The sequence below is a fragment of the Lithobates pipiens genome, unplaced genomic scaffold, assembly GCF_037356315.1.
Source record: "Lithobates pipiens isolate NorthernLeopardFrog02 unplaced genomic scaffold, aLitPip1_a1.2 Scaffold_27, whole genome shotgun sequence".
In the NCBI taxonomy this organism is placed as follows: domain Eukaryota; kingdom Metazoa; phylum Chordata; class Amphibia; order Anura; family Ranidae; genus Lithobates; species Lithobates pipiens.
Window position 1 is genome coordinate 38,680,153 of NW_027507788.1, and position 19,810 is coordinate 38,699,962.

The 19,810-nt window shown below is 42.6% G+C and overlaps 1 protein-coding gene across 16 annotated transcripts in view; it reads left to right on the forward strand.

The window, feature by feature from the left end:
* The window catches only part of PHLDB1 (pleckstrin homology like domain family B member 1), a 198,451-nt gene that overhangs the window by 22,101 nt on the left and 156,540 nt on the right, over positions 1–19,810 (forward strand). For 7 of the 16 annotated variants that reach the window (XM_077456830.1, XM_077456831.1, XM_077456834.1 and 4 more), the window contains exon 1: positions 3,743–3,929. The exons of 1 other annotated variant lie outside the window; for it this stretch is intronic. In XM_077456830.1, coding sequence (XP_077312956.1) covers positions 3,846–3,929 — 84 coding nt within the window. In that variant the 5' untranslated portion in view covers positions 3,743–3,845. Of the gene's footprint in view, positions 1–3,741; positions 3,930–19,810 lie in introns of those variants that run through there. 8 more of the 16 variants (XM_077456835.1, XM_077456838.1, XM_077456847.1 and 5 more) reach the window with 3 other exon arrangements.

Sequence of the window (19,810 nt, forward strand, 5' to 3'; positions counted from 1 at the left end):
TGTGCCCAAACGCTGCTACTGTGCCCAACAAACGCTGCCACTGTGCCATCAAACGCTGCCACTGTGCCATCAAACGCTGCCACTGTGCCATCAAACGCTGCCTCTGTGCCATCAAACGCTGCCACTGTGCCATCAAATGCTGTCACTGTGCTGTCAAACGCTGCCACCGCGCCATCAAACGCTGCCACCGTGCCATCAAACGCTGCCACCGTGCCAATTTAACACTGCCACCGTGCCCATTTAACGCTGCCATTGTGCCATTAAAGACTGCCACTGTGCCCATTTAACGCTGCCATTGTGCCATTAAAGACTGCCACTGTGCCCATTTAACGCTGCCACTGTGCCATCAATTGCAGCCACTGTGCCATCAACTGCAGCCACTGTGCCCATTTAACGCTGCCACTGTGCCCTCAAACACTGCCACTGTGCCATCAAACGCTATCACTGTGCCATCAATTGCAACCACTGTGCCAAACGCTGCCACTGTGCCCTCAAATGCTACAACTGTGCCATTAAACGCTGCCAGTGTGCCATCAAATGCTGCTAGTGTGCCCTTGAATGCCGCCAGTGTGCCCCCCCGCCTGCTCGCCATCTACACACATGCACATACACATACACACACATGCACGCACACATGCACATACACATGCACACACATACACGCATACATACACACACACACACACACACACACAAATACACACACACATACACACACACACAAATGCACAGTGCACACACACACATAAAGTCTGTTCAAAAACTGCAGAGCTTTATCTTACCTCTTCCTGCCGGGTACTGCACTGTAGGGGGAGACAAAGAGCACACACTGCTTTCACTTTAGTTACAAGCAGTGTGATGACTCCGAGCTCCCCGCACAGTGCCGATTACACTTCGGCTGAAGATCGGGGAGCTCGGTCACAGCCACCCGCTCCTTCAATTATACAGGGGGGCCCTCAAGGCCCCCCTGCAGCACGGGGCCCGGTCGCCTTGGCGATCGCAGCGACCCCTATAATTCCGCCACTGATCTGGGGTCTATAGGACCCCAAATCCCTCCTCTGCACAAGATCGGTATGATCAAATTGTATCCATTTTTAAAAATGCCGCTGTTTACATCCAGGTAAACAGGAAGTGATGTCAGGTTATTGCTTCTGGGTTACTACATTTCAGAGCTAAACAAAGCTGACCCTTTGGTCTTTGTTTGGCTCTTTGATAAGCCAGTCGATCAGGACTCCCTCCCAGGGGAATGGGAGATCCTGCTAAAGCCGTAAAAGGCGGGAGGGGCCGGGTACATCTCCTCCTAATGCTTTTACATGCCAAAAAAAGCAATGCAGCTGCTAGTTAGCTGCCAGGATTTATTTTACAAGAGAGCGACCGCTGCAGCTACAGCTACAGGCATCATCCCGGTATAGCCACTTAAAGTCTAGCAACTTACGGGTATCATCGCTGCTAGGCAAGTAATTAAATAGGCTGACTGACTGGTTACAAGAGTGAAGACACATGCAACTTTTGTTTACTGGGTAACTCTTTCCTCAAAAATACAGAAAATCGGAGTTCCAGTCTCCTTGTCAATTAAAAAAAAAATTGTAAACTGTTACCAATGTAATTATTGATGTGGATTATAAATCTTCGTCTACTTAACCCTACACTGCCACCTAGTCTTTAACCTCTTCACTGCCAGTGTCATTTACACAGGAATCAGTGCATTTGTATAGCACTGATTGCTGTATAAATGACTATGGTCCCAAAAATGTGTCAAAAATGTCTGATGTGTCTGCCATAATGTCGCAGTCACGATAAAAATCGCTGATCACAGCTATTACTAGTAAAAAAATAATTAATAAAAATGCCATAAAACTATCCCCTATTTTGTAAACGCTATAACTTTCACGCAAACCAATCAATAATCGATTATTGAGATTTTTTTAACAAAAATATGTAGAAGAATACGTATCGGCCTAAAAAAAAATGTTATATTTTTGGGGGATGTTTATTATAGCAAAATGTAAAAAATAATGCGTTTTTTTTCAAAATTGTTGCTCTTTTTTTGTTTATAGCGCAAAAAATAAAAACCACAGGGGTGATCAAATACCACCAAAAGAAATCTCTATTTGTGGTAAAAAAAAGGACATCAATTTTGTTTGGGAGCCACGTCTCATGACCATGCAATTGTCAGTTAAAGCGACGCAATGCCGAATCGCAAAAAATGGTCTGGTCTTTGGCCTGCAAAATGGTCCTGGGCTTAAGTGGTTAAATTTATATTTCATAGATGAAAAATTATGACTTGTACAATGTTTAATGAAAAGCCCTTATCTTTTCAACTTATAATTTATATAACATATAAGAATATACAGCTTTGACCAAATGTTTTGAGAATGACACAAATATTGGTTTTCACAAAATCTGCTGCTTCAGTGTTTTTAGATCTTTTGTCAGCTGTTACTATGGTATACTGAAGTATAATTACAAGCATTTCATACGCGTCAAAGGCTTTTATTGACAATTACATTAAGTTTATGCAAAAGAGTCAATTTTTGCAGTGTTGACCCTTCTTTTTCAAGACCTCTGCAATTCACCTTGGCATGGTGTCAGTTAACTTCTAGGCCACATCCTGACTGATGACAGCCCATTCTTGCATAACCAATGCGTGGAGTTTGGCAGAACTTGTGGGGGGGGGGGGGGGTTTGTTCACCCACCTCTTGAGGTTCTCACTGGGATTAAGATCTGGGGAGTTTCCTGGCCATGGACCCAAAATGTCCAATGTTTTGTTCCCCAAGCCACTTAGTTATCACTTTTGCCTTGTGGCAAGGTGCTCCATCATGCTGGAAAATGTATTGTTCGTCACTCAACTGTTCTTGGATGGTTGGGAGAACTTGCTCTCGGAGAATGTTTTTGTGCCATTCTTTATTCATGGCTGTGTTCTTTGTGAGAACAAAATTGTGAGTGAGCCCAATCCCTTGGCTGAGGAGCAACCCCACACATGAATGGTCTCAGGATGCTTTACTGTTGGCATGACACAGAACTGATGGTAGCGCTCACCTTTTCTTCTCCGGACAAGGTTTTTTCCTGGTGCCCCAAACAATTGGAAAGGGGATTCATAACCTAGTCCTCAGCAGTCCAATCCTTGTACCTTTTGTAGAATATCAGTCTGTCCCCGATGTTTGTCCTGCCTATATTTGCTGCCTACTTGACACCAGGCCATCCTCCAAAATTCTACACTGACACCTGCCCGCTGCCATTCCTGAGCAAGCTCTGCACTGGTGGTACCCCGATCCTGCAGCTGAATCAACTGTAGGAGATGGTCCTTGTGCTTGCTGGACTTTCTTGGGTGCCTTAAAGCCTTCTTCACAAATGCAGAGGAAATGTTTTTTTTTGGGGGAATAGGTTCATTTTTATGGCAAAGAGGGACTTTGCAATTAATTTCAATTCATCTGATCACTCTTCATAACATTCTGGAGTAAATGCAAATTACCATTATGAAAACTGAGACAACAGACTTTGTGAAAATTAATATTTGTGCAATTCTCAAAACTTTTGGCCACGGCTTCTTTTAGTGTCATCCAGCTTCTTCATAAAAATTTGTCAATCTTTCAGCTTTAGTGTACAATTCTTCCTGTTATCCCATAAACCACTACTTCTTCTGTTCTTTGTCCTCCACCCCCAGTCTCTTGGACATACAATGGCTCTCTCCTCCCTCGCTTCCTTTACTCACATCCTGCCAAAATCACACAGCTGGGTCAGTGTCCTCTCACAAGCACTATAACAAAGCAAGGTGGGGTGGTACCTCTGCCACTGAGCCCAGGTATGGTGAATGTGCCATCTCTCCTTACCCCTGGAGGGGAGACATGGAGAGGTGCTGTGGATCACTAAGTAGACTTTACCGCGGAATTTCTTTTTCCTGCTGTCATCACGGGGACACAGAAAACCAAGTGAGTACAGAACAAAGAAATTGGAAGTTCCTATTTTGGGCTCTATGCAAACAGAACTTGTGGCTGTACTTTTGTATATTTATATAAGAGCTGTTAGACACAGCTATTATTGTGACATGTTAAAGATAGTTTAGCGCTGTTCATTTTAGAGGAAATATCTTGAGAATACCAAAGCAGTACAGAATTTAGCTTTCCAAGATCCTACTTTCTTTTAAATACCATGTACAGGCTTAAAGGGACGCTGAACAATGTTATTATTATTATATCTTTATTCTCAAAAAATAATCCATACACATCCACTACTTAATAGCTCTGTAGTCTACTTTTCATGAAATGGTTACTTACTGTATTTTCCTACTCTTTGTAACATCCTTCATGAGCTTGCAAAGCTCTCCTTTTTTTCCTCACTTCCATTGGTTGGAACAAGAATTGGTCCATAGTCCATCAGCAAGCCAGAGAGGGTGGCTACATTCCTACATATACTGGGTCCATGAAGACTGAACGTAGCCACCCCCTAAAAGAAATTCAGATCACAGCAGCATCAAAAAAAAAAAAAATGTTGAGATTTGGATGCTGAGAGCAATAGAAGGTACTTTTCTGTGTTATTAATACTTGAATAGAATAATTTTGTCCTAAATCAGAGTTAAGTATCACTTTACAAAAGTGCTGAGATGCCACAAACTCAGAGAAGATAGTTAAAGTGATGGTAAAGGAAAACATTTTCTTAAAAAAGAAAACAACAAACGTTATACTTACCTGCTCTGTGCCATGGTTTTGCACAGAGCAGCCCGATTCTCCTTTTCTCAGATCCCCAACACCAGCCTCTCTAGCTGTGATTGACAGCAGTGGAAGCCAATGACTCCTGCTGCTGCATATCAGCCAATCAGGAGGGAGAGACCCGGGAGAGCCTCAGGTCTCATGCATATTGCTGGATTGAGATCAGGCTTAGGTAAATATTGAGGGGGAGGGGGGGGATGAGGGGGAAGCTGCTCACCAAAAGTTTTTTATCTTCATGTGTAGAATGCATAAAGGTAAAAAAACCTTCAGACTTTACAACCACTTTAAAGCTGACCTCCAGCCTTACCTTTCAACATGGACAAGTGAACAGACTTCTCCGCTGTACTCACTTTGCTTTCTTTCTCGCAATGTGCATTAAATGCTGCAGCATGTCAGATAAAGCCTTCCTCATTTCCTGGCTGCAGGACATCCAACATCATCTGTGGATTTCCTCCCTAGTCCGACTGTCCCTTGCCCTTCCCTTTCATTCATTGGATTTCAGTTTTTTTTAATCATAGAGGCTCGGGATTACATGTAGGTGTTACCACAGCTTCCTGTTTTCCAGGAAGCTATGTACAGCACCCTGCTAACCCCTCCCATATGTTATGATCTGCCTGCATTGCATAGAGAAGTAAAGAGACATGGTGATGATGTCCCTGGCTCTAGAATAAGGTATGAAATTAAGACTGAAAAGGTTTTATTTAAAAGGATTTTACAGTAAGGTGACCGGATTTTTAAAATGAATTCCGGGGACATATTTTTTTTTTTTTACTACTAGTGGCGGCAATCAGCGGTATCTGCCCATCGCCGTTGCCGCCTGCCTCACAGCCTGTCAAGTCTTACTCTCCAGGCCCCGGCTACTACTGGGTGGGGAATGGAGGAAAATCACTCTCCCAGAGAAGGCAAGGAGATAAGCAGGTAGGTGCCAAGGCAGAAGAACATGCGAGCAGAGCTGGATGGACATGCAACCGAAACTCAAAAAATATTCCCTCCCCTCCGACCAGCACATGATCATCAGAAAGGGGCACAGATAATGGAAAAGAATACACTCCCCTAAGCTAGTAGGAGCGCAGTGTGTGTGTGTGTGTGTGTGTGTGTGTGTGTGTGTGTGTGTGTGTCTTTGAAATTGCCCCAGACCCTGTTCAAATCCATTCCGGGGACAAAACCGGGGACAGACTTGGTCCAGGGACAGTGTCCTCAATCTGGGGACTATCCCCAGAAAACGGCATGTCTGGTCACCCTATTCTACAGGCAGGAGGTTTTTTACCTTAATGCATTCTATGGAGGCTAAGAGGCTTGCTATGTGGGGCACTCAGCAGGGGGGAGGAGCCAGGACTGCTGGCAGGGTTCCCTAAAAAAAGAGGATTGGGCTGCTCTGTGCAGAACCATTGCACAGAGCAGCTAAGTTTAACATGTTTTTTATAGAAAAAACAAGCCTTTAGTATTATTTAAACATTTAAATATCATGTTGATAACGGGGGACATTAGAACAAGGAATGGAAAAATATAAGCATATTATACTGCAGCTTTAACCTCCAATTTGTGAACAGATAGCTCTAAACATAGTTAACCACTTCAGCCCCGGAAGGATTTACCCCCTTCCTGACCAGAGCGTTTTTTTCGATTCAGCACTGCGTCAGTTTAACTGACAATTGCGTGGTCATGCAATGTGGCCCCCAAACAAAATTGGCGTTCTTTTTTTTCCCACAAATAGAGCTTTCTTTTGGTGGTATTTGATCACCTCTTTATTTTTTATTTTTTGCGCTATAAACAAAAAAAGAGCGACAATTTTGAAAAAAAAAACACATTACTTTTTGCTATAATAAAATATCAGCCAAAAATATCTAAAAAAACATATTTTTCCCTCAGTTGAGGCCGATATGTATTCTTCTACATATTTTTGGTAAAAAAATTGCAATAAGTGTTAATTGATTGGTTTGCGCAAAAGTTATAGCGTCTACAAAATAGGACATTTTTTTTTACTAGTAATGGGCGGCGATCAGCGATTTTTATCATGACTGTGACATTTTGGCGGACACATCGGACAATTTAGGAGAATTGGAGATAATAGGAAAACAAAATAGGAGATAGTTTTATGTTTTTTTTTTATAATAAATTTTTATTTTTTTTACTAGTAATGGGCGGCGATCAGAGATTTTTATCATGACTGTGACATTTTGGCGGACACATTGGACAATTTTGACACATTTTTGGGACCATTGGCATTAATACAGCAATCGATGCTAAAAAATTGCATTGATTACTGTAAAAATGTCACTGGCAGTGAAGGGGTTAACCACTAGGTGGCAGTGTAGGGGTTAAGTTTTCCTAGGGGCGTGTTTCTAACGGTATGGGGGCCTGGCTGTGTGTGACACCACACTGATCGCTGCTCCCGATGACAGGGAACAGACGATCAGTGTGCTGTCAGGCAGAATGGGGAGATGCTGTTTATATCGGCATCTCCCGGTTCTTGAGCTCCGTGACACGATCGCGGGTATCCCCGCAACGATCGAGTCCGCGGGATCTGCAACTATGGTCACGGAGCTCGGGTACGTTACTTTGCCCAGCCGTGCCATTCTGCCGTCGTATGTTTACAGGAGCCGGTTGGGAAGGTGTATCTAAAGTCAAGATCCTTTTTTTTATTTTATTTGGATAGCGTTAGGGGGTTCAAACCTCCAGTTTAAGTGCTGTGTCCCTGTTAGAGACAATTCATCTCCCTATTTGTCGTGTTGACCACGGACATCAGGTCGGAAAATTAGGAAAAAGTGAATATTTTGAGATTTCACCAGAAAAAGAAATAGAGGAGATATCTTCCAATAATGGCACTTGTTGAGGTGACAACTGTCTAAGCCCTTGTGCACATGGTCGGACATTCCGACAACCAAATCCTTCGGATTTTGTCCAATGGATTTTGTCCGAAACTTGTGTTGCATACACACGGTCCGACAAAGTTGTCGGAAAATCCGAACGTTCGGAACGTGATGACGTTATTTCGTTACGACGGGACTACGTTCAGGCTAGTAGCCAATAGCTTTGGTCTAGGAATTTGATCTGAGCATGCATGGCACTTTGTCCGATCGGAATTCTCTACAAACGATCGGACAAAGTCCGATCGGATCATGTTTTCGGAAAATTTTACAGCCCAGCTCTAAAAGTTTGTCGGTCGGATATTCCGACGGAAACAGTCCGATGGAGCCCACACATGGTCGGATTATCCGACAACATGGTCCGATCGGACATTTTCCATCGGAATGTCCGACCGTGTGTACAGGGGCTTAGAGGGCACTTCCCTGACTTTAGATTTTCTCTCACTTGATTTTGTGTCTACAGGACAGGAAATGAAGGTAAATTTAGATGGATTTTAACCATTCCCTTCTCTATCCAAATTGGAAAAAAATAGTTTTGATTTCATAAGATCCCACTGAATGAAATCTTTATTGCTGAAAGATATATCCATAGATCTTAAAGAGCAGAATTGTATATTTTGTTATTGTTATATTGTTGATACTAAAGAAAAAGACAGATGCTGCTGTGAATTGTGTTGGTGTTTCACATAGAATTTCGTGACCTATGAGATCATGCCAACAGCTTTCCCATCTTTAGGGGAGGGTTGTGAACAATGAGTGGAAAAAATACTTGTATTAATGGAAAACTTTTCTCAGAGAAACCACAAGGCTGTCATTGCTAACTTCTCAATCTGGTAATGTTAGTTGCCTGCCTGTCATGCAGACCTTCTCTCCCCAAAAATTGAAATCACTAAGAACATGTATGAGGATAAGAACTTCTTACACTACCCTGATTTTGCTGATAGGTAAACCTGTTTTACGTCAGTGAGTCTGAAAGTACTAAACAGAATTCAGTTAATATAGGAGCCAAAAATTTAATTTTTAGGAGTAGAAGAACTTCATAGATTTATTTCAAGAATGTTTAACCATCTTTCAATTAAAGCATTTTACTATTTTATTCTAGCCTATCACTAGGAGATAGAAAGATAAATTACTTAGTAAGCCCCTCTAGACATAAATTCTACTGATGAAGTCAGAAATGATCATGGTATGGGAATGTCTATATGGTCAGAATGAATCAAACTAAGTGTTCGATTTATAAATAGAGGTTAACAGTTTTTATAGTAACAGGAGACAGATGGTGACCACAAGGCCAGGTGGGACCACCCTTGTCGTAGGTTTCCCATAATGGGCGCTGCAGAGATTTGAAACAAAAGAAGAATCCTTTTAAATGTCCTCTTGTTAAAGTTGTGACTGACTAATGTCTGTCTTAAATAGAAGCATGCTTGGGACATCTAGTGTTCCTACGTGTTTCTTTAAGGAGACAGCATCCCAACTTGCCTCTGCTCCAAAGTACTTATTCTAACTGACACGCTTCATTTGTGGCAGCCATCATATCTTGTGACATCACTGGAGATGAGCCAAACTGCCCTGGGTTCAGTAGGTAGGGTTTAGTGAGCTTCAAAGACGTTCAGATGCTGAACTTGAACCCTTTTTTTGGACTAATAGGTAAGAGGTTGTAAAAAAAAAAAAAGCATGAGAGATGTAAACTAATGTCGGGAATATGCACCAATGCAAGCTTAAAAAAAAATTCTATTCAACCAAGAGCAATGATTTTTTTTAAATGCTTGAAGCGAAACATTAAAATTGCCCAAATCTTTTAAATAATAACTTAAAGTGGTTCTAAAGTCTAAAGGTTTTTTTTACCTGAATGCATTCTCTGTATTCAGGTAAAAAAACTTTGGATGCAAGTCCCCCCCTACCCCCCTCCAAGCCCCCCTTATACATACCTGAGACTGATCTTGATCCAGCAATGTGCACAAGAGCAGCGGCTCTCCCCCTCCTCACTGGTTCAGAAACAGCAGCCGGAGCTGTCAATCACAGCCAATGAGGAGTGAGCGGTGGGGCTGAGCTGTGTTCTGTGCGTCTAATGGACACACAGAGCCAGCTCCCACATGAGGGCTCCTTTAGCAATGTGTGTGTGTGTGTGTGTGTGTGTGTGTGTGTGTGTGTGTGTGTGTGTGTGTGTGTGTGTGTGTGTGTGTGTGTGTGTGTCTGGGGGAGGGGGGGGGGGCTTTGAGTCTGGCTGGCCAGAATTCCAAACGAACATTTGTACAAACATTTGGCAAATACCATTCTCTAAGTTTTATTTGCTTTTAACACTCGATTTTGGAATGAATGGACTTTAGAGAATAAATGCTGCATATACTGTTAGAAATGTGTTAGTTAAGCAAATATTTCCATCCTGCTCTATTAATCTTTCTCAACACAGCGGTTGAAAACGAACATCGATTGGACTCCACTAACAATTAGACAGTTGAACAATCTTTTTTAAAACTAAAGATTTCAAACAAAAGTCAAACAATCACATTTAGTAAACAAAAGTCTACTAGTATATGGGCAGCTTCAGCTCTAGACATGTTAAATACCTGATCACTACTTTCCCCGAGATAAGGCGATATTGACTTCCTGCTCCCCCACACCCTCACCCTATTTTTTGTTGAAACCATTTGTAAGTTTAGCCAAAGTAAGCATACAAATTAATAGTGCAGACAGCAATGACAGCATGCCCTGAGCATGATTCATGTTGTGTCTACACAGTCATCCATTTACTAAATACTATGGTGACTGTTCCAACATTATCGGTTGCAGTTGTTTTGCAACATATACTTCTTAATTTAAACCCAATGAAAAAAAATGTGGCTTCAGTGGCAGCTGTAATTTTTCTTTAACAAATGTGAAAACAACACGATGCGACCCGACACAATCTATCTGTGACAGCGGCAAAGCCTTCATCCCTAATATATGTACAACATTTGGAGAGAGAGGGAAATGGGACTTTAAATGAGGAATGTCACTGAATGAATACTTTAATTACATTTATTTATAAAATGCAAATCACATCATGAAATGTGTCAATCTGGGATACAGGACACAGTAAACTATGATACACTTGTTTACATTCACTTCTTTAAAGTGGTTGCAAACCCTTACAACCAACTTTGCCCTACAGGTAAGCCTAGATTAAGGCTTACCTGTAGGTCCAAGAAATATCTCCTAAATCTACACGGTTTAGGAGATATTTGCCGAAAGACAGGCACCGTGAGTGGCGGCTCCTGCGCGCATGCGCGGGAGTGACAGCTTCGCCGAATGGCAGCGGCGGAGCAGCAGGGCCCACCGAGAAGATGGATGCTCCGGACTACAGGGGACAGCTGTGACTTCGCTGGCTCATGTGTCAGGTAAGTGACACATAATGGACTACTATGCGATGCATAGTAGTCCATTATGCTTTACCTTTGTAGGGAATCAAAGAGGAAGTAAACTCATCAGGGTTTACTTCTTTAAATATACAGGTATTATACAGAATAGAATGCAACATGGTTAACAATGGAAATGCATAGACACACTCATCCATTCATAAAATCAATAAACATAAGCGATTGTTCATGGTGAGCCAAACTTGTCTGGGCATCAGTTGGATATATACTCAACGCATGTTTCATGGCTCATGCCAATCATCAGGAGTAAAAATGCTCTGAAATTAAATCAAAGACATCTATAAACATGGGATAACCTTTAGACGGAGAACTATCTCTCAAATAAAGGGAGGCCAACTTACAATCCGGCCCAAAAATGATGCCCAGCTTATTTCCAGGGGATGCAAAGGACAAATGTGAAAAATAAATAATTGTTCTTCCTTGCTTCCAACTCCAGCCTAAGTTTGAATGTAAAAAGGTTTGAACCTTTTAGTTTCTGTAATCATTAGGGAAATATTCCATCAATTCTTGTGTGGTCACGGAATCTGGGCATGATCTAAATCTACTCCAATGACGGTGCAGACTGTAGTAAAACATCCTAGCAAAGTAGAGTGGGGAAGGGCACGGGGAACCAGTGTGAGGTTGTATTGCTGCCTGTGTTCTCGCTATGAAGATCTCCTCGTTTCCAGTCTTGGTCACCAGGACAGGAAGTGAAGTGGAATGTCCCCAATAGGGGCAAAAGCAAAATTAAACCCAATAGAGCTTATAACCCTTTCCCACTCTAAACAAAACAAATGCATGTATTTTGGCTGCAGTTGGCTTTTAATCTTCCTTTCTCAACACTTTCTTTTTTAAACAAATTGTTTAACCTGTCTTTACATTCTACATTTTCCCTTTTTATTTCTTTGAAATGCATAATTTGAAACCAATGTTGTATACCAACATAATTTATTTTTTTCTCATGACTTTTATAAGAATCCATAGTGTGCCAATACTAGTTTAGTGCCTTTTAATTGAAGTACTAAAGCAAAGCTTAACCTCAGATGGTTTAAATTACTGGAATGTTCAAAGCAAATATGTTTTTCTATTTAAATGGCTGAGTTGCTGAGTAAGAAGAAAAGTCCCAACCCTGATTCACAGGAAGGTGATGCAGAACAGGGATTATACATAGTAATACTGAGGATGTCATATATAGCAAAGGAAATGTGACGGGAAATCTGCCCTTGATTACTGTTTTGTGCACATTCCTAAGCAAAGTAATACGAGGTCCCTTTTCAAGATATCTATTAGATGATACTCATTACCCAGCAGAAGATACAGTATTTTATGAAGGCACAATTTGAATGTTGTTGTTACATCTTTTTAAGCATTTTTTTTGCTTTTGGACAACATAATCACAGCATTCATATTGTTTAAAAAAGTATTCCAAATATTAATTGCACATATAAGGGGGTGTTGCTTGTATTGTGAAAGACATAGGAAACCTGTGATCACCCCCAAATGCTGTATGTGGCCAAAGTGGGAAAGGCTTAAATGGGTATGATTAAATAAAACCTGAGCTATTCTATTACATATGCTTCTCTACACACAGCCTACCTTGAAAAAGAACTTTGACAATATATAATGTGCTTAGAGTTCAGTGGTTAGGGGTCTGGGTAAAAAGTACAGGAAATTCACCCAATGAGGTCAAATTTTTAACCCTTCTGCAGGTTAATAATAAAGAAACTAGATATGATAAAGACATAATTGTGAGTACTTGATCCTAAAAATCTCTAGGGGCTCATTCACACCAGCCCACATGCTAAAATACATTCAGGCTTGTATCTGCTATGTAGGGGCGGTCCTTTTGTTGTTACAACACAATGCATTGCTTAGCTTTTTGTTCTGGTGTAAACAGGGTACATAGTCAACAATTGTTTCGTATGTGCCTTTACAGTTAGCCTGCGTTGATTTATACAAGTGAATGCAAATCAAAACGGCTTCACAGAGATTGGGTGAACGAGCCTCACTACCTTCATCAGTTAGGGTTCTAAGTAAGGAATCACCACCTACAATATGTTATATCAACAAATTTCATCTAGAAGTCCAGAAATTATTTATAATTGTGAATCTTATGCCGCTTACACACGATCAGACTATCCGGCGGACTTAGTCTGGCGGACAAACCGCCGGAAAGTCCGCTGGACTTTCCGAACGAGCGGACCTGCCCACACACAACCGGACTATGGCGGGAGTCTGCCGGACTTTTGAAATTAACGGACTTGCCCACACACGGAGAAAAGTCTGTTCCTTTTGAACATGAGTCCAGGTAGCCATGACTAGTGAAGGAAGTCAATGTCGCCGCCTCCAGATTAACACGTCGCTGGCCCCGTCATGTGGTATGGACTTAAAAGGGAAGCCCTATGCCAAAAAAACAGCGTGGGGTCCCCCCCAAGTCCATATTAGACCCTTATCCGAGCACGCAGCCCGGCCGATCAGGAAAAGGGGTGGGGACAAGCGAGCCGTACCAGGCCGCGTGCCCTCAACATGGGGGGGTGCTTTGGGGAAAGGGGGCCCTGCAGCCCCCCACCCCAAAGCACCTTGTCCCCATGTTGATGAGGACAAGGGCCTCTTCCCGACAACCCTGGCCATTGGTTGTCGGGGTCTGCGGGCGGGGGGCTTATTGGAATCTGGGAGCCCCCTTTAATAAGGGGGCCCCAGAAACTCGCCCCCCACCCTATGTGAATGAGTATTGGGGTACAATGTACCCCTACCCTTTCACCTGGTGACAAAAAATGTAAAAAAAAAAACACCACACAAGGGTTTAAAATAATTTATTGCACAGCTCCGGGGGTCTTCTTCTGTCTTGGGGGGTCTTCTCGCTGGACTCCTCCACTATCTTCTGCTAGCTCTTTTACTAGCGGAGGAGCCCGGCTTTCTTCGTCGCCGACCGGGGGTCTTCTTCTGACTTTGGGGGTCTTGTCCCCCTCTTCGGGGGTATTGTCCCCCTCTTCGGTTCTTCATGCCGGGCCTCCGCTTTCTTCCTTTAGCTCTTTTACTAGCAGTGGCCCGGTCTTCTATCGCCGCCGCCGCCGTCTTCTCTTCTTGTTCTTCTTCTTCTTCCTTGAGATGTTGACTCAACGCTCTTTCTGGCCGCAATGACAGGGACGTGGTGTGTGGCAACTTATATAGGGACATCACCGGGTGATGTCCCCGCCCCTTATGATGTCACAGTCTCAGAGGATGCTGGGACTGTGACATCCTAATGGGCAGGGACATCACCCCACTATGTCCCTATATAAGTCGCCGCACACCGCGTCCCTGTCATTGTGGCCAGAGAGTGCATCGAGTCAACATCTCAAGGAAGAAGAAGAAGAACAACAAGAAGAACAAGAAGAGAAGGCTGCGGTGACGATAGAAGACTGGGCCACCGCTAGTGAAAGAGCTGGAAGAAGGCGCGGAGGCCCGGCAAGAAGAACCGAAGAGGGGGACAAGACACCTGAAGTCGAAAGAAGAGGCGGTGGTGACAGAAGACCGGGCCACCACTAGTAAAAGAGCTAAAGGAAGAAAGCGGAGGCCCGCAAAAAGAACCCAAAGAGGGGGACAAGACCCCCAAAGAGGGGGACTAGACCCCCGAAGTCGGAAGAAGAAAGCCAGGCTCCTCCGCTAGTAAAAGAGCTAGCAGAAGATAGTGGAGGAGTCCGGCGAGAAGACCCCTAAGACGGAAGAAGACCCCCTGAGCTGTGCAATAAATTATTTTAAGCCCTTGTGTGGTGTTCTTTTTTTCACCAGGTGAAAAGTACATTGTTCCGCAGACCCCAACAACCAATGGCCAGGGTTGTCGTGAAGAGGCCCTTGTCCTCATCAACATGGGGACAAGGTTCTTTGGGGTGGGGGGGGACGCGCGCCCCCTTCCCCAAAGCACCCCCCCATGTTGAGGGCATGTGGCCTGGTACGGCTCGGGGGGGCGCTCGCTCGTCCACATCCCCTTTCCTGACCGGCCTGGCTGCGTGCTTGGATAAGGGTCTGATATGGACTTTGGGGAGACCCTCATGCCATTTCTTTGGTGTAGGGCTTCCCCTTTAAGTCCATACCAGGTGACGAGGCCAGCGACGTGTCAATTTCATTGACTTCCTTCGCTAGTTCCGGTTACCTGGAGCCGCGTTCAAAATGAACAGACTTTCCTCTGTGTGCGGGAAAGTCCGTTCATTTCAAAAATATGGCGGACTAGCACACACACGGCTGGATTCGCAGTCCGGCGGGCAATTTTTGAGTCAAAACTACTTTCTAAGTCTAAGTCTGATCATGTGTACGTGGCATCAGGGTTGATGGGGGAATTCCTTCCGCAGAGCTATTGTGTTCTCTCGGGGGGGGGGGGGGGGGGAGCCATCACTGCCGAGAGAACACACTGATTACTAGCAGCTATAGCCACTGGCAGTAATCACATTTTAGAAATCCAGCATGCTGGTTCTACCCAAGTCGATCAATGGATCGACTTGGGTAGAATCAGCCTGCCTATAGATGGATTGAATCTTGGCAGAGATCAAACCATCTATTGACAGCTTTAGTGGCAAAGATCTGATTTTCATATGATTCAATTTATTGTTCAACTTCCAATTTGGTAATCTTGGGTCTGCCCCTAAAACAGAGGTTCTCTGATTTTCTAAACAAAGGGCCAGTATACTGTGCTTCAAATCTTAGGGGGATAAACGGTGGCTTGTGGCCAAACAATGGTTAGACTCATTGGTCAGTGGTAATAAAAAATGCCCTAGAGTTGGTGAGCAGTGGAAGTAAAAAATGGCCTAGAACCTGTGATTAGTGGGAAGAGAAACTGTGCCTGCGCAGGTGTCAGTGGAAGCAATAGTGGCCAATGTTGGTATCAGTGGGACAAATGATGTCCCATTGTTGACATCAGTGAGAGGAACAGTGCCCACTGCTGGTGTCAGTGGGTAGAATAGTGACCCATTGTTGATGTTAGAGGAAGGAATAGTGCCAGAAGAACATTTTAAAAGTAAGCAAAGCGCTGCAGTTTGAGGATTAAAAATGTAACCATGTTAAATTTGCTGACTGTTTTAGCTAATATAGTTTGTTTATATTTAATCATTATATAAATCAGTGAATAGTCTTGATCCAATCCAGTTTAACGCTCTCATAATATTGAAATAAGGGAAATTTAAATTTTCTTTGCCCATGTGGTATCCTCCGTACAATTTTATATTCATCGAGGATTTACATCCCACTTTTTCATCTACTTGATTAACATTCTGTGCAACTTTTAAAAGGCATTTTTCATGTCAATCTGATAATCAGTAGCAGGTGGTTTTAACATATTGTACCTGTAGAATTTGAGTAGATGAGATTTGTGAGAGAATTGTCTCTTGCGCCCTAAAACATCTGCTGCTTGACAAAACCGCCATGTGCTGTATCTCCATCTTGAATAAACTAGTAAAGTCCCTTTGTTCAATGCAGTTGTCTCACAATAACATCTGGGGTCAGTAAGTTAAGTATGGACGCAATCTCCACATATCCAAATCAAAGTACTGCTACTACGTGGAATGCCAACCTCCCTCTTACTATGGTTTCAATGCAAGATCAAAGCTTCCCGGGATTGTTAGCACATTGAATAAAATACCGATCCACACACAGAACTGTCAAGTCACAATGTCTTTATCGAAAATTAGGCATACCGCTCACAAATTGTATGATTTGTTGTTCTACACATGCAAATGCTTAATTGTAAAGCCAATGTATCCCAGTTGCTGTGGGATTAAATAGTCACATTATCTTATCAACTGCAACTCACATAGATGGCTCTTTTAGGCTTAGTTTACACTTGCGATGGCGAGTGTACACATGCCTCTGCTGTGATGCTTTGCATTGTAGGGAGACAAAAATAATTCCTGCAGTCTCATTTGGTGGGCAGTACCGAATGGGGTTAGACTGTTGCGGCGAGATAGTGAAGGTTTTTAGGGTTTAAAACAAGCAGTTAGGTGGCAACATAATAATGACAATCCATGACAGATCACTCTTTGGAGGGCAAATCATGTGTAAACATGGAAATATGCCTACATGGAAACATGGAAATGTGGAGTCTCCATATTGATTTTACATTTTATAATTTATTGCACATTTTTGGGGGGGTACAAATTCACAATGGTTAAATCCCCATTCAGCAGGAAAAGCAGGGCTTTCAGCAGCAGTCTGATCATTGGAGGAGAGTACACGGAGTTCCCAGCATAGCTTGAGAACTAACCTACGCTGTGTTCTCCTGCTTAGTTTGGTCAGTTTTTAATAGGAAAGCAGAGGGACTGACAGGAGCACCAAGTATTTCACACAAAGGAAGCAATATAAAGAGAACAGGATACTTTTTAATACAAGGACATGCTACAAAAAACAATTCAAATTGTACCGGCGCTCAAACCTACCCTTTTTTACTTTAATTTTTAGGTGCGCTGCAATCCCAATATGATTCCCCCACCTTAAGGGTTACAGGTAAATGTACAATATATATTAAGGGATTGCACCTCCTATTCAATAATCCCCCCAGCCTATATAAATAATTTTAACTCAACAAATACCTAAACATACTAGGTGATCACTATGCTACCTTAGTACCTTATGAACCCCCAGGGTAAACCCCCAAATATACAAAGAAAAGACTGTTTATATCATCAAATATATGTGCAAATTAGTGTTTGAATGAATCATAGTCCTTCATATGCAATGGTTATTTCAACAACTCCAACTGTGTCATCTCAGTCCCCGATCATCTTCTAATGGGTAATCCGCATGTGTCACCAAAGGGAAAACCAAAATCGTGCCACCACCACCTAGTAGAATGGCCACTCACCAGACATCACCAAACAGTAAGCTTCGGTTCATTCAACGGATAACCAATCCTCAATGCACTTCTCCCGTTAGCAATTACTCAATATCCGTATGTTCATACAAAATTAAATAGAACCAATATAGTGTAAAACCGTTTCACCTTTAATTAGGAAATCATTTAAAACCTATTGCACTCATATTTCAGTGTGTCTATTAGCCAACACCAAGCTTATCCAGCTAAAAGAAAACAGCGTAGGATCAGGCAAGCCAACGATGTTCCGCAGGTGGTACTCTCCTCCCTCCACTTAACCGACCTGTTCCTGGCTATTTCTCAAGGACAGTATCATACTAGCTCTTAAATAAATAGACAATTAATGGATAATTAATGAATAATTAATAACCAAAAATGACACAATAATGAGTGAAGAAATTAATAAATGTGTGACTAATTATGGAGAAGGAAGCAACAAAAAAAGTCCAAAGTGAGAAGGATTCAAACAGTTAATCAGGATGATAGTCCCACATGCCATGATGGAAGCTGGAAATCACAGGACAGTCAAAGTGTCACCAGCCAAGCTCATGCTGCGCTTACTGGAACATGTTTGAGCCCCTTGATAAGAGTGGTCTATGTGCACTTAATTAACAACATCAAAGCCAGCGTCTCAGATTATGGAACCATCCTTCTAAACCTCCAGGTAGCAAACACCTTAGGGAATATGGCACTCAATAGCCTCATTAGCTGATATAGTCTCGCTGTGACCCAGGTTCCCAAACAGGGTTAGAATCTATAGTGGGAGCATAAAATGAAAGGATACTACACGTATTGTACTGTATTACCACATGTTAAAATCAATTTAGTATATAAAATTACACTCACATGCGTAGATCACAGACATGAAAAAGTACAGAAACTGAACTTCCTCCAGAGAACAAAATGGCCTTTGCGCATGTGTGTGTGGCCCCACCCAGGACCAAGCTAACTAGCCCTAAAGAAGAGGGGAGGACGGAAGAAGATTCCAAAATCACATTAGTAAACAAGTTGCAGTGGCCCAAAACCTCCACTAGATATCAGCATACTACAAAAAAAATGAAAACCTCACGCAGTTCAATACAAGTACATGAAAGTGGGGCAAAACAAAGCATAATCCATAAACAAACAAATTCAGGGCAGAGTTGATACCCAAGATAAAAGTTGTAATGAGTTGCAGTAGAGCTTTATCTAGACTAGGGTGACCAGACATCCCCGGTTTCCGGGGACAGCCCCTGGATTGAGGACACTGTCCTTGGACCAAGTCTGTCCCCGGTTTTGTCCCTGGAATGGAGTTGAACAGGGGCTGGGGCAATTTCAAAGACAGTCAGTGCAGAATAAAAAAAAAAAATCAGAATTGGAGAGTAAGACATGACAGGCTGTGAGGCAAGCGGCACCAGCGATAGGCAGAGAGAGCTGATTGCCGCCATTACTAGTAAAAAAAAATATGTCCCCAGATTTAATTTTAAAAATCTGGTCACCTTAATCTAGACAGGGTTCGAGACATGATCTCAAGAATCAGGCCAAGGTAACAGTGAAGGACATAATACACATAAAATAATATAAATCCAGAAAAACAGTTGATAAACAAGTTGAGATGCCAGGCCTGAATACACAGTGTAGGAGACGAAGCAGAGTCAGAATGGCTACATCTAAATATGGTAACAGCAAAATGGGTAATGTAAATATAGGGGCTGAGATGCAGACATGATTACTCAGGATGTGATACAATGTACCATCAATCTCTTCAGGAAGTAGGCTTCCTTATACACCCTCTGGGGTTGTTGAATTGAGGCGTAGTGGAGGAAAGGGCAGAGATAAAAACTGAGCAGATACAAAGTGGACCAATACACAACAAACAAAAACATACAAACTGATCAGACCAGACATAAAATGAAAAGAAATAGGAGGTGAACACACAATGGTCCCAGAAATGAGTCCAGCTAAATTCTCATACTAGCGATCTGAGTTAATACCAAAGCATAAACTGCAATCTACCCCAGGCAC